Here is a 16,254-nt window from a genome sequence, read left to right on the forward strand (position 1 = left end):
CCATTGCCTAGCCCTTACCACTCTTCTGCCTTGGAGGCAGTACATAGTATTGACTCCAAGATGGAAGGTAAGGGTTTTAAAAAATAAAACAATTTTAAAAAGATTCAGTTCAAACCTTTCCTTCTACATGTAGCCTTTGTTATATAGCCCACCACCCAACTTCTACTTTCTGTCCAAAAATTATCTTTTTTTTCAATCAAAATATTCATTATTTTAAAAAATGTATTGATTTTAAAGTATTTTTTCATGGTTACATGATTCATGTTCTTTCCTTCCCCTTTTTCCTCCCCCCTCCCAGAGCCAACAGCAATTCCACTTGGTTATACATATATTATCACTCAGTATCTATTTCCATATTATTCATTTTTGTAATAGAATAAAAACCAAAATCCCAATTCCTATACTCATATAAACAAGAGATAAATCATATGTTTTCCTTCTGTGTTTCTACTCCCACAGTTTTTCTCTCAATGTGGAATAGCATTCTTTCTCATAAGTCCCTCAGGATTGCCCTGGATCATTGCATTGCTATTAGTAACAAAATCAATTACATTTGATTGTCCTGTAATGTTTCAGTTTCTGTGTACAATGTTCTCCTGGTTCTGTTAATTTTGTTCCACATTAGTTTATGGAGGTCTTTCCAGCTCATATGGAAATCAAGCAATTTATCATTCCTTACAGCACAATAGTATTCCATCACCATCTTATACCACAATTTATTCAGCCATTCCCCAATTGAGGGACACCCCTCATTTTCCAAATTTTGCCACCACAAAGGTGAGACTATGAATATTTTTGTGCAAACATTTTTATTATCTTTTTCCAAAAATTATCTTGAACTTAGTTTTGAGATTATTCTATTCATACTTATTTATACTTATGTCTTCACTATTCAAATGGAAGCTCTTTAAAGTCAACAATTCTTATGTTTGTCCTTGTATCCCAAGCATCTAGCGAAATGCCTTGACTATAGTAGGAATATCATAAATGTTTGTTGGTTGATGGATGGATGGATTCTTCCTAGGAAATACTCAAGGCAGCAATGGCAGAGGAACAGAAGAGAAGTGAAAAAGCTGTGGAAGAAGCTGTGAGAAAAACAAGAGAAGAACTGATGGAGTATGTAAAGGAGCAAAAGAGGGTAAGTGGGCATTGTACTGTGATAAATAATTATGCCTGGAAGCTTAGTTTTGTACTTCTGCAATATAATCAGTTTTAAAAATAGATTTTCATAATTAATTCAGACATTTGCTCACACACTAGAAAATGAAAATGAAAACATTTAAACTATTTGTTACCCTACTATAGTAGAGTAGAAAATTTCTGCTAAGATTATTTTTCTTAGATAATGTTATATTCTAAGAATCATGTCTGAGAATTAATTTCTTTCCAAAGTCCACAAAAGGGTAATTGTCAAAGTCAATAAACATTTATTTAGAGCCTATGATATGTCAGGCACTTGTACTAAGCACCAATTATTGAATGATTTTGATACTCTAATCCTAAAAATAATCTTTCTTATTGGCTAGAGTACTGAAGTCCAGAGAAATCACTCTAGTTTCTTTTTCTATAATTTCCTACTTCTCTAACATATGTCATTTCTAAAACAGATGATTATAAATTTTCTTTTTGACTTTGTTTTCTTTTGTATTGTACATTTCAGGTAGCATTCTTCAATTGTTACATTCCTCTATTCAAAGTATAATTCAAAGTATTTGTATGAGTATTTGCTTAATTCCTAAAATATTAAAAATGAGGCATTTTTGTACTTAATGTTATTATAGTGTGAACTATATTACTATTGGAAAATTTGTACTCAATTTAGCTTTCTCTCCCTTGTAATAAAGTTAGTTTCCTTGTATATAATAACTGATAGTTAAGATAGTTAAGACTGTTTTTAAACAAGGAATACACTCTTCCCTAAATAAAATACAATATTGTGGAATGCCAAAGAATTTAATTATTATGTTATGTTGTAATCTAGATTCTCATCTATTGAAATAAACCCTTTGAGTCAAACTATATGCAAACTTAATTGGTGGCTAAGTAGAATTAATAAGTGGAAAATGTATGGCATCATCCTTTGTTTCACTGATGACTGCTAGAACTACAAATACAGTGGAGAACTAGTGAAAACTTGTGTTACCACATTAGTTCATATTAGTTCATTCAGGAGTAGAATTAGATATGCTACAAATGGAAATGTCCTTCACCCATACCTATACTTTGGTTTCTAAAACAGAGGACATGTCTACAAAGGAAAAAGAAATTAAGTAACCTCTCTGGCTAAATTAGCCACCCACAAATCATTCTATGTGTGATAAACCTTTCTACATCTCAACTCAAAGCATTTTAAAAGCAATTCTACCCAAAATTATTTCCTAATAGAACAGTTAACCTCTTAAATAGAAAATCTAAGTCAGAAATAATGAAATGTGTATTCAGAAAATGGTGTGTTCTCAAGGAACATGTATTTGAGTTTCTTACAATAAAAGATTATTTTAAGTAATTTGGTTCAAAATCAATACTGCAGTGATAGCATTATGTGTAGCTTTTTTTTAAACCCTTACCTTCCATCTTAGAATCAATATTATATATTGTTTCTAAGGAAAAAGAATAATAAAGACTAGGCAATAGAGGTTAAATGACTTGCCCAACGTCACATGACTAAGAAGTGTCTAAGGCCAGATTTGAACCCATGACCTGCCAGCTCCAGGCCTGGGTCTAAGCCACCTAGCTGCCCCCATCATGTAAATGTTTTGCAGTGGCATACAAGACTCACTACCAAGAAATAATTAAAAATTGTTGCAAATTGAATCACTCTTTGGGGAATAGCTTTAAAATGTGTGTAAAACCAGTTTGTGCGTTAGAGCTTTGGTTCTGCATAATCGATGTATCTGAGTTTTAAAAATCAATAAAATACGTAGTAATTCCTAATGAAAGGAAAAACATGAGAGATAGTTTAATCTAAAATGCAGGTGAGAGATGCCTTCGTTTAGAGGGTCTCATATCAGATTAATTTAATCTTCCCTGGAACAAGAACTTTGCAGCACAAGTTCACTAATGTACACTGATAGCATTCTGATACTTGTATTTTAAACAAGTGAGTATATGTTTCCCATAGAGGAACTTTATCGTATAAAGATTAAGTTAATTAAATCATTTAAATTCCATTAAGTAATATCTTAGGTCCCAGAAAAGGTTTTTAGAATTTCCTTGTGTATTGGAAAAATTTTAGAGCATTATTTTTTGGCCAAAAGTAAGATGTTTTTCAAATGGATACATGAAACATTTTTTTCCTCTAAAGTTGACAGTATGGAATCTAAGAGTTTGTTAAACTATGGTTTCACAAAATTCACAATTTTTAAAACCATCATCAACTCACTTCATTCTTTACAAAAAATTTCAGAAGAGAGTAAATACTAATAAAATATAAAATAATTTATTTTTTTAGTATTCTCAAGCTAGATTTCTTCAAACACTAAAAAGATAGGAGTAGGATCAAGAATCATCATATAATAGCAGGAGTAGTAATATAAAAACACTGAAATCAGCAAGTTTATTTTTTAAATAATTTCCAATTGATCGTACCATTCATTGTTCTTATAGGAATCTTTAATCACTATTTGAGTTATATATCATGGTATACACAACATAAAATGTGTCATTTAGACATACTTGCCTCTTTGTGACCTGGACCTGCATATAGGCAATGGAAAAAAAACTCCTGCACCCAATGCCAGTTTAGGGCCCCATATAATCTCCTGACCAGTTTTCCGACATCCTTACCATCTGTGGGCTGAGAGCTCCAGAAGCCACTGCTGATGATTCAGTTGCCCCTGAGGCTTTCTCTGGCTTGCTGAAGTAGGACCTAAGCTGGTACAACCTATGCTAGACAGAAATTGAGAAATTGATTTCCCTTGCCCTTTTGTAGATTCTGCTGCCTGAGAATTTATTTTGAAAATTTCGAACTAAGATGGCATCATACTAGCAGGAGCCTTCTAAATCTCCTTACAACTGATTATTTCAAAGCATCTCAAAAGGACAGAAAAGAGGAGGCAGCTGGGTAGCTCAGTGGATTGAGAGTCAGGCCTAGAGACGGGAGGTCCTAGGTTCAAATCTGACTTCAGACACTTCCCAGCTGTATATCCCTGGGCAAGTCACTTAATCCCCATTGCCTAGCCTTTAACACTCTTCTCCCTTGGGACCAATACACGGTATTGATTCCAAGACAAAAGTTAAAGCTTTAAAAAAAGAAAAAAAAAGGACAGAAAAGAAAATCGGATGAGTAAAGGGACTCTCCCATTGGAAGCAGCCTTAAAGGTAGGCAGTATTTGGAGATTCCCGCGCTGTAAGGGGGCAAAACTAAACTTATCAAAACACAAGCTGATCACTCCACACCACATAATGCATCAGAATCAGAATTAGGGCCTAGCAATCTCTAAATTCTCTAAATTCTTGGGGGGGGGACTGGCTGAAAGCACTATAGAGTTACCTCTGTGGGCAGTGCAAGACCTTGGCATTGAGACTTGATACCCAAGTCTAAAGAGCATGGAACCTGGGCAGCAGAGAGCAGAGATTGGGCAGAAACAAAGCTGTTCACAGCTGGGTCAGCAAAGGCTAGAAAGATAGTCTCAGGGTAAAAGACTTTAAAGCTCCCTACAAAAAGAAACTGCTCTTGCTTTAGCTTCTGACTGGGAAGAGAAGCTACTATGAAGGCAAAGCCTTGCGAGACAGAAGCTAAGAAAGCAATCAGCATACAGGAACTCCAATCCACTAGTGGCGAAAGAAAGAAGCAGTAGCAAAAAGAACTCTTGATTCTGGAAAAATTCTATGGAGAAAAAGAGCAAAATATAGAAGCAACCACAAAGAGTGACAAACAAGTGAACACATCAAAACTTTACTAAAAAATGGAAATTAGTCTAGAAGGACTCAAAAAAGAGTTCAAGAACCAAGTAAGAAAAATAGAAGAAAAATGGCAAGAAAAGTGGGAAAGAGAAATGAAAGTAATACAAAAAGAAAATAATAGCTTAAAAGACAAAATTGCCCATATGGAAAGGAGGCACAGAAACCAAATGGAATAATAAGAAAATTGGAGACCAGAATTGACCTCCTGTAAGCCATGAAAAGAAGGATAGGACAAACTGAAAAGGAAAATCAAAAAATCATAGCTGAAAATAATCAGTCCTTAAACACTAGAATTGGCCAAGAAGAAGCTAATGATCTCACAAGCCAGCAAGAAGTAATAAAGCAAAATCAGAAGAATGAAAAAATGGAAGTAAACAATGAAATATCTCACTGAAAAGACAACTGACATGGAAAACATACCCAGGAGGGACAGTTTGAGAATTATTGGTCTACCTGAAAGCCTTGAAAAAAAAAAAAAAACTCGACATCATATTATAAAAAATTATCCAAGAAAACTACTCTAATATTCTTGAACAAGAGGGCAAAATAGACACTGAAAGAATCCATAGATAACCCCCGGCATTAAATCCCAAAAGACAAGTCCCAGGAATGTTATAACCAAATTTAAGAGCTTCCAGCCAAGGAGAAAATATTGCAGGGGGCCAGAAAAAGATAATTTAGATAACAAGGAACCCCAATCAGGATTCCACAAGATCTGGCAGCCTCCACACTAAAGGACCACAAGGCTTAGAATATGATATTCAGGAAGGCAAGAGAATTGGGCATTTAACAAAACAGAAGATTTCTAAGCATGAAGACCAGAACTAAATGGAAATTTTGATGTCCAAAACAAAACATATCAGACCTCCAAGAATTGATGCAGAGCAAAAGAGCAGAATCAGAACATTGTACACAGAGACATTTTGGCACAATTGAATGTAATAGATTTTTCTACAATGCAATGATCCAGGACAACTTAGAGGAACTTATGAGAAAAAACGCTATCCACATTCAGAGAAAGAACAGTGGGAATGGAAACGCAGAAGAAAAACATGATCAATCACGTGGTTCAATGACTGGGGCTTTGGCGTTAAAAGAGCACTCTACTGCAAATATGAATAATATGTAAATATGTTTTGAACAATGGATAAATGTATAACCCGGTGGAATTGCTTGTCAGCTCCAAGAGTGGGGATGGAAGAGGGGTGAGAAAAATCATGAATCATGTAACCATGGAAAAATATTGTAATAAATTATATTTTAAAAAGAAGAGGAATGGGATAAGGTAATTGGTGAGAAGGAAAATCACTAATCAGAAATGAAATCAATCTAGTCTGGCCTTTTTCTGACATTATGTTGCAAATAGCACCAGGAACCAGCAGAAATGAAGGAGAGAACCCATGTTAAGGTTTCTCCAAGGTAGGAGGTAGCTGGTAAAGAGGGAGAGTTGGGCGTGAAGAGACAGACTTTTGCCATAATTTGTCAGTTTAAAATTCCATGAAATTCTTTCATTTTCCAAGGTCAACTCTATTCTTCACAATCTCTATATTCTTGGTTATCTTCTCTTTTTCTACTTATCAGATCCAGTTTTCAGAGAAGAAACTCTTCCCGTGTTCCTTAGCTCTTCAATAGCAACAAGTTTTTGTTGAAGTCTTACTATGTGCCCAACTCTATTTTCAACTTTTTTACTTTAAACCTTTAAAAAAATTCAGTTTTTCTTAATTATCCATTCAACAAGAACTTATTAAGTTCCTAATCTGTAAAAGGCATGTTAGGATCATCAATTTAAAACTAGTTGAAACTTTATTTACTTATTTATTTATTTATTTGCTGGTAGATAGATTTTCAAAAGAATCTTTTTTTCTCTAGGAGTTTACTGTCATTGTAATGAAATAATTAAAATTCCTGAATAGCTATTCTAAAGAACTAATATTTATCACCAGATATGCTATCAGCAATAATATGTTAGGTGGTACTTTAAGCTTTAATTGATTTTAGATAAAGGAAACTAGGCATTCAGTTTCTTTAATACATCTCCTGGGAGGGACACTGAGATTTAATGACCTATGGCCCTTGGATTGGAACAAAGTGTTCCAGCTCTTCCCACAAACTGACGTTATTAAACTTAAGCTAGCTTTGAGGAAGGAAGTGTGAATAATATCTAGCAAGTGACAACTACTCACTGCTAAGTAGTAATTCCTAAAAAATAAAAGTTTATCCAAATGTAATAAAGATGTTTTTTTTCCTCTTAAGAATCAGAACTTTGGCCAGTATTTTCCGATTCACTTCCAGCAAAGCAACATGTTCCTTTTCTCTCCTTAATAATATAGTTATTTAGATTACCATTTCCAAAAGGATATAAAAATATTAAAAAAAAACCAATCTGGAAGACTTTGAAATCAAATTATCATATGCTGTTAATTAAAAAATCTCCAGTGGGGGCAGCCGGGTAACTCAGTGGAGTGAGAGCCAGGCCTAGAGACAGGAGGTCCTAGGTTCAAACCTGGCCTCAGCCACTTCCCAGCTGTGTGACCCTGGGCAGGTCACTTGACCCCCGTTGCCCACCCTTACCAATCTTCCACCTATAAGACAATACACCGAAGTACAAGGGTTAAAAAAAATCTCCAGTGCTTTATATTTTAAATATTATCTGGCTTTTCTATTGACATTTGTTCTGCAGTACTAATGTGCGTTGTATGGTCAGGTGGCTAATTCATAATTTTAAAATATGGAATAAATCATTTCAAATGAGCAAGCTTTTCTTCAAGAATCCTTTAAAAGCTTATTCTTTCCTAGCATAAAGGAGTTGTGCCATTTTAAAATATTTTAGTTTTGAATTTTACTACATATGGCAAAATAGCAAAATTATAGGATGTTTTGGTTTTAACAAATATAAATTGCCTTACAAAATAATACATTAGCACAGTCATAAAAATTAAACAAAGTGTTCTTGTTATATAAATGGTATGAGATTGGGCAATTTTTATATGTGTAAAAACATAGAATTTGAAAAATTCAGTGAGAGGAAATGGAACTTTGAAAAAATGATGTGAAAGACATGATTTCTTAATATTAAAAAACTTAATTGAAACCTAAAATAAATCATTTACAGTGAATGTTATTAAAATTTGTAGAAGTTAGAGTGACAGAGCAGATTGAAATAATTACCAAAAAAGTATTAATAGGAAAACTAGATTACTGATTTAGAATATCAAACAAGATCTTTTATTCTAGAATGTGATCATTTGATTTCAAAGACTTCAGAATTTTTTCCCTTCAGATATGGATTATTAATTATGTATCTGTTTAAAAAAGATTTTTTAATCAGGGATAAATGTGTGTGCATAGCTGGACTACTTAACTATGAGCTGGCATTCTTTTTTTTAAACCCTTAACTTCTGTGTATTGGCTCATAGGTGGAAGAGTGGTAAGGGTGGGCAATGGGGGTCAAGTGACTTGCCCAGGGTCACACTGCTGGGAAGTGTCTGAGGCCAGCTTTGAATCTAGAACCTCCTCTCTCTAGGCCTGACTCTTAATCCACTGAGCTACCCAGCTGCCCTGTAAGCTGGTATTCTTGACTTTTGTGAGTATGATAAAATCCTAATTCTGTAAACATAATATCAGAATAGCATGTGACCCCATTGATCTCTACTTCCAGGATATCAAGATACTTACATCTTCATCTTTTTTGAAGGTCCTAAAAACCAGTTAAAGAAATTTTAATGCCAATACTTTTATTAAAAATGTCTTACTTTATATATATTTGTGAGAAACTACTTTCCAATATAAATATAAAATTCTTAATTAAAATCTTGTTCTCCCTCCTCTTCTATATCCTCATCTCTTGAAGTGGAAACATCATTCGTGTCATCATTGTCACCCTCTTCTTCCCACAAAACACCATCTTTACTACCATCCATACTGTTTGATATACAACATTTTTTAAATCCAATCACAATGGATTTGGTGGAGATTTTGTCCTAAGTGGTTTTGATCAACAGTTTTTTTTATTTTTCCCAATGGAGTAAATTCATGGTTTCTGGCCAACATCCACTCATTATATTCTTTCCTCAAATGATCCTTAAATAACTTACTAATTACTACATAAACACTTGTAATTGTGAATAACAACTAGATCCATATGCATTTCAGCAATTCTCTTCTTCACACTTTGTCAGGTGACCCTTGAATGCATTCCTCTCTGACACAGTAACGCACCCAGACGCCTACCCCAGACCACATTCAACCAATCTAACACAAGTTCTTCATTCATTCATCCCTTTTCCTGCACACAAAAAATCACTCCTAATGGTAACTTTTCTTTAGGTAATATTTTATGCCTTAAAATTACATAAGGAGTCAGTTTTCTGCCTCACGTCAGCTGTGACTGCAAGCATCACGGTTATTCTAATTTTCTCATTTCCAGTAGTTTTAATCAATTAATTAAGCTCTTACCTTCTATCTTAGAATTAATAACATGTATTTGTTCCAAATCAGAAGAGTAGTAAGGGCTAGGCAAGGGGTTAAGGGTCTTGCTTAGGGACACCCAGCTAGGAAGTGTCTTAGGCCAGATTTTAACCCAGTTCTCTATCCACTGAACCATCTAGCTGTCCTGCAAGATATTCTTAAAGAGATATTTGAGTAACTAAGGTGTAAAGGGGAGAAAATTTGCTTTGCATATATACCTTAAACACCTTAGTGGTTTATTCTTAGAAGAGCACATTATAAACCTTAAAAGTTACCAAAGAACTTTAACAGTGTAGTTAATCTAGCTGTAGACTCCTTCCATGACAGATGAAGACTCCAAATCATCCATCTTATTTGTGAATCATTCACTTCCCAATTCAGGCTTAATTCAACTATGAATGGGTGACAATGTGGATGTCATAAAATCCAACTTAGAGCTATCAGAGACTTTAAAGGTCATCTAGACCAGTGCTCCTATTTAATCAATGAGCAAACAGAAACCCAGAGAGTTTGAGTTGCCCAGTGTAACATGAGTAGAAAGTAACAGAATCCAATTTAAATCTAAGTCCAATCTCCAAATCTAGAGCTCTTTCCATTGTGCCACAATGTTGAGTAATAGAAGGGAACACTTTACCTTTCAGGTAAAGCACACAGTATTCTAGAGCTTGAAGAAAGTATAGATATCATTACTGAAATTTTAAAAGCCAAATAAAGCAAATGGAATTTTGAGAGTGATAAAGCACTTTGTGCCAACAGTTGAAAAAGTCTATCAAGAAAATGGTCTAATTGGAAGTATTTCTCCCTTGGAGTCACAGAGAAGATGTATACTTTATGATCCTCAGGAATACAGAATCTGTGGAGAAGATAGGGAGATGTGGAGAAACTTCTTTCTGGTGGGAATTATCTGAGTAGTGTTATTAAGAAACTTTATTAGGTGAATTGGATTAAATCTGTGAAGGAACTAGTAAGTACCATCTACATCTTAAGAATAAATATAAAGAAAGTGCTTTATGATGCTTAATTGATTTAATTTAATTTAAATAAGATGAATGGTTTGAAACTTCCCAAACAAGTGAAGTTATCTACTGTTATATTGAAGATTTTAGTTGACAGTCTGTTACATTAATCACAGACAAATTATATTCATTAACAAAAATTACTGAATATGTAAAATTAACAAATGAAAACTGTAATGTACCTATAAATTTCTAATTATACCATCAGTAATTTTAATTTATGTAAATAAGAGTAATATGGATAATTTATCCTTGCCATTGACTCTTACATGTGAGAGTTTGCATCTTCATTTTTTAAATTGTCTCTCCTATAGTCATTTTCTCATATAATCCTTAATATAAATATACAAAAAGGAGTTGCTATTTTAAAGAAGAAACTCAAGAATATTGAAGCCCATTTTGTTTCCAAGTCAATAGAGAACTGCTAAAAAAAGATGTTTCTTCAAATTAAACAGACTATACATCCAGGGTCCCAATATTTTGACTTAAGACTGTGAATTACCCAGTTTAGATAATAGAAGAATGTTGAACACAAAGGTAGTCAACTTTTATTAAGACCTACTGTGTGCTACATTGTGCTAAGCTGGAATGGAAAAATACAAAAAGACAGGCAATTTCTTCTCTTGAGAAGCTTATAGTCTAACCAGAGAAGACAATACACAAAAGGAAGGTGAAAAGTAGGGACTATTGGAGTAGGAACAGGGACATGAGGAAGGAGTACAAAGGAATATGACCAAATGGAAAATGAAGAGATGATTTGACTTAAATAAAAGTTCTGGGAAGAACTCTCAATTCTCCTTTCTGGACAAATATGTCAGTTGTATAGTCCTCAGGAGTAAAGAAACAAGATATGAAATTTTAAAAGATTGCTAATGATATGTCCCCTCCCCATACTCCTTCTCTTCCATTCAGTAAACTCCAGTGACTTCCTTTTGCCTCCAAGATCAAATTCAAAATGCTATTTTGTATTAAAAGCTCTTCATAATCTACCCACAATTCCATCTTTCCAACCTTATACCTTACTCCTCAGTAAGAACTGACTTCCTGGCTATCCTTTGGACAGAACACTCCATCTCTTGGACTAGGGTATTTTTGAGGGGCTGTCCCCCTGCCTGGATGATCTTCTTCAATCATGCCTTACCAATTTCCCTGGCTTCCTTCAAATCTTAACTAAAATCCCATGTTTTTCAGGAAGCCTCTTCCAACCCCTCTTAATTTTAATGCAGACCTAGTATAATTCCTCCAAATAAATCTAGAAAACCCAAAGAATTCTGATCAGGAAAGCCATTTCTTAAATGAAAACAGCAACTAACTTGTTATTGAGTGTGTCTTGGAAACACCACCAAAATCATTTTTTTAAGTGAATGGATATTTTTCTTCTCATATAAAAACAGAAAAAAAAACTTCTCAACCTTCTGTTAGTCTCTGAATCATTTGCACTGGAATGACCTCACCATGTTCCTTCATTGCTCAGCATACTGGGTGCTTGCTCCTTAAAGAAAGAGCAAACTTCTAGTTTGTCTTCAGCTAGGAAGATGGAAGATAGTTCATGTATCACAATTATCATCTGACTTTTTAATGTATTCCATTGTTTTGTGGTGTGACATCTGCTTTAGCCTCTGAATGAATTTTCAGAGACTTGATGTTGCTATTATTGTTTGACTGTGAGTCATGGAGTATTACAGACTCCAAAGAATTAAAAATGAGTATTACCCACTGGTAAAGGCAAGACACATGATGGGGTGTGATCAGGGAGCCATGTATACAAAGAAGCAACTTTGAAGAAGTAAAAGGTATCATCAGAGAAATATATGAATAACATAAGTTGTCCATGTGTTAAGATTGAGAAAGCAAATGGGCAGCCTGAATGCTCAGTTGGATGTTAGGAGAGAGTAAAGAAGGTACCAAACGTGTAGGAAAATATATGTAAGGTAATGGGGTCACCAGGGATATTACAATAAACTAAGTGGTTTGTGGGAACACACTTTAGGATTTATGAGAGACTGGATCAGGGTGAAGAGACCAGAGTTTTACTGGATCTCCATAGAAATGGCAGTTGATCTTAACTGTCACCCAGCTTCCACTAGACCAGAGTATAGTAACAGGCTAACAAGGTATAAGGGACTTAACAGCTTTAATTATGTTAGACTAAAAGGTGGGAAAGGATTTCTATACTTAAATCTAAGGGATAAAACCACAGGGCAATGGGAGGACTTATTCTACTCTTATCTAAGTGATCTAAACTAACAGGCCCAAGGAGCAGTAAATGGAGTCTCTGGGTTTCTGCCTCAAACCTGGAACCTGCCAGGCTTGAGTACAGCTAAGGCTTTTGTGGCTTTGGGATTCTCACTGCAATCCATTGATGATCTCTGGATGCCAGGAGTCAAGATGATCTCAGGTACCAAGTAGAGAGGGTTCTGCTTGAAGCACTGTCCGCCAGTTCTCAAACTTCTCCTCCTCTCTTGACTCTGTAGATTTGTCTTTTTCTTAGATGCCACACCACACAGGATCCCAGGGGAAAACAGGATGCAGGGTGTCCTTTGCTCTGAGGTCTCCCAGGCTGGCAACAGTTTTGCCCACCACTAATGGAGTCCACACACAGAGCACAAACAGACTTCCTCCTCCTTCATTCCAACCTGGAATTCCCAGCTCCAGCTCCTTCCTGCTAGGTACTTCCTAATCAATATATAATCAATACCTAATAACCAGCTAATCTAATCTTACTCATAACACATGTTAGGCAGGTTTATGATAAACTTATAGAAGGACATCGACAGGACTCACACAGGAGAAGTATAATCAACAAGCATTTATTTAGCACCTACTATGGACAAATGTTTCTGTTTTGAACAAAGCCTTAAAGGAAGAAATAAAGAGGAACCAGCCCATGGAGGAGCATAGTGAAGGACATTTGTGAAAAACTTTAATTGACAGAGATTGAATTTTATATCAGATAATAGACAACAGTAGGAAAGTGATGTGGTCAGAAGTACATTTTAGAAAATCACTTTGAAAACTGTGTTTGGTTAGTTTCCCATGTAGTAGACATTCAGTTAATGTTTACAGGATTGGATAGATGGGTTCTTTTGACCTTGAAATTAGAACTCAGAGTCCCCAGAGAATGAATATAGTCCTAAAACTTTTCTCATTCTACATCTTTTTCCTTGCTTTTACTTCTTTCCCTCTTCCACTGACACCTCAACCTTTCTTGATCTCATTCATCCTACTCTGCTATGCCCTCACCTGTACTTTCTGTCCACCTTGCAGTTTTTCCTTACATTTATTTTCTGCTTACCCAAAAGAAGATTGTTACTAGTGAATTTTTTAGCAAGAACTAGTTAATATTATTTACTATTATTTCTATAAACAGAAGCATCAACTGGAATTTGATCAAAGAATCTATTTTAGAAGGGCATGTTTTAGGCTCCGTGGTATTTATTAGACTTAATATGTTCCCTATTTGTGAGTTGAATGGACATCTCTTGGTCATGGTTGTTGTCTGTTGTCATTGTTATTCTCAAAGATATAAAAAGTTACTGAAATATTTTTCCAGGCTACAAGTCTCAGAAATCTTCAAATTTATGCTTCAGAATCATATCATAGAGTAAACATTCAAAGAGTAAGGTCAGCAGTGCTAGCTAAGTTCATATCAACCAACTTCTGCAAGGTGCTAAGGGTTATATAGCACTTCATTATGGTAAGCACTTTATAATTATTATCTCAACTGATCCTGAAAGTAATCATGGGAGTAGGTGCTATTAGTATTTTACAAATGAGGAAACCAAGTCAAATGGCTTCAGTGAGTTACCTAAAATCACAGTGTCTAAGGCCAGATTTAAACTCAACTTTTCTTGACTCCAGGTCTAGTACTCTGTTTTTAAATTCATTTAAACATTTTTGAGGTAAAGGATATTTAATACTTACCTTCGTATCCCCCACTCTTTTTTTTATGTAAGCAACCTAGTGTAGTGGAAAGATCACTGGACTTGATATCAAGATAGTTCAGTAACATAGTAGTTTAATGACTTAGAATGAGGCACTTATCTCTTTGAACTTCAGCTTTATAAAATGGAGCAAAAAATATTTAGAATCCTTCACTCACTGAGATATTATGTAAATACTTTAAATAACATTAAAGTGATAATTACACACAAATATTGTCATTTACATATAATATATACATATAAAATTGTTTATTCAGAGTCATCATTAAGAAGGTTTTTAAATATTATTTATAAAAACTAACTGTACTTAATAGATTTATAGTTTCAGATAAGTACCACCCTGTTACAGTTAATTAGGTCATTTCGAGTGGGAGAGCAATATAGTGACATTTGTTTCCCTCCTTTTTGGCTTTATGAAGTTTATTTTAGAGGAAAAGTTCTGAGTTCAATCACAATTCACTCAGTTCCCACTTAGAGAAACTCCTAACACTTACTAGAAGTTGGGCTCTCTGTCTAACCTTGCATTTTTATTTACCTTTGGTTAACCATTTTGTGAGAAAATTCTGTTTACTGAAAACATTTAGGTAACAAAACAGCAGATTGTGCCATAGTTTCTGTGAATAGACAGGCATCAGAAGAAGTAATTGAGGAAGAACTGATTATTTCTTGTGACTTTGCTTAGATGGAGTGCTTCTCTCCAAGGTGCCTGCAGAGCCTCTTGTTATCTCCCTTTTCTTCTACAGCTCATTTATCTCTTTGCTTCTCAAAGGTGTGTTGAATATGCTTACTTTAGCTTCTAAAAAACATATCCTGGATCCCTAGGTTTTCCTTTCTGAGATAGATTCTCCTTTTTATACATAGTACTTAAGGCATAACTTAGTCTCTTATAAAATGTTTTTGATTAATTCAAGGAGATATACAAGCCTTAGTCACATAGACTTCTGATTGTGGGATTCTATCACAAAATTCATTCTCACCTAGTCAAGACAATGAATCCCAAATCAGGTTGTTTCAATACCACCCTTACCTGTATAGTACTCTTTCTTTTATTTATGAAATACACAGGTTTGATGTGTATCAAATACTTAATGACAAAAAATTAAAATTTAAAAAAGTAATAAAATGTGAACTATGGAATAAATTAACCAATCTCAACTTCAGAGAATTAATAATGAAGCATGCCTCTTGTTTTTAGCAGAAAGGTAGTAGACTCTAAGTGCAATTTTTGGCATACTTGAAAAACATGGTCAATAAGGTAAGCATCTTTTTGCTTTATTTGGTTTTACTTAGCCAGATTTTATTGTTACAAGAAAAAATTCTGTATGAAAAGAGGGATCATTTGTAGTCAGTGCAATGTAAGAAAAATAACATTCTTTTAATAATCTGATAATATACCAGATGAGGTGGTAATGAGAATAGGAATGAGATTAGCCAATGTACAAGGAAGATTGCTAGCTTAAGCCCTTTTGTAATATTCTAATTACTTATTTTAAAGTAAAAAGAGAAATGATTCATTTAATCATTATTTCCTCTCTTGCCTATATTTTCTCTCAGCCACAAATAAGAGAATATGTTATTCCTTTACTTCTCTTAGCTGAACACAGTATTCTTAGAAAATCACACTTTTAAAAGAACCTACAAGTATGGCTTATCATAAGAAAGTAGATTACTATGACATTTTTGACCATGATGTCTAATGAAATGGACAAAAATGTAAAATGATCTTCAGTTCTGCTAGATTCCTTTGTGCTTCTACTATGAGGATGGTGAAGTGGTAGAAAAGGTGACCCAAGATGCAAAAAAACACAAATTATTTTATCCATGCAATTCATACTTTTGTGAAAAGTATATACTGTATGGGAGCATCTGGGTGGCTTAGTGAATTGAGGCCAGACTAAGTTCAAATCTAGCCTCCAACACTT

General features: G+C 34.4%; 1 protein-coding gene across 2 annotated transcripts in view; it reads left to right on the forward strand.

Annotated features, from left to right (window-relative positions):
• Nucleotides 1-16,254, forward strand: part of CCDC91 (coiled-coil domain containing 91) — a 488,375-nt gene that overhangs the window by 402,434 nt on the left and 69,687 nt on the right. For both annotated transcript variants that reach the window (XM_044678266.1, XM_044678267.1), the window contains one exon: nt 1,025-1,138. In XM_044678266.1, the coding sequence (XP_044534201.1) occupies nt 1,025-1,138 (114 nt within the window). The remainder of the gene's footprint in view (nt 1-1,024; nt 1,139-16,254) is intronic.

This window comes from Gracilinanus agilis, chromosome 5, assembly GCF_016433145.1.
Source record: "Gracilinanus agilis isolate LMUSP501 chromosome 5, AgileGrace, whole genome shotgun sequence".
In the NCBI taxonomy this organism is placed as follows: Eukaryota; Metazoa; Chordata; class Mammalia; order Didelphimorphia; family Didelphidae; genus Gracilinanus; species Gracilinanus agilis.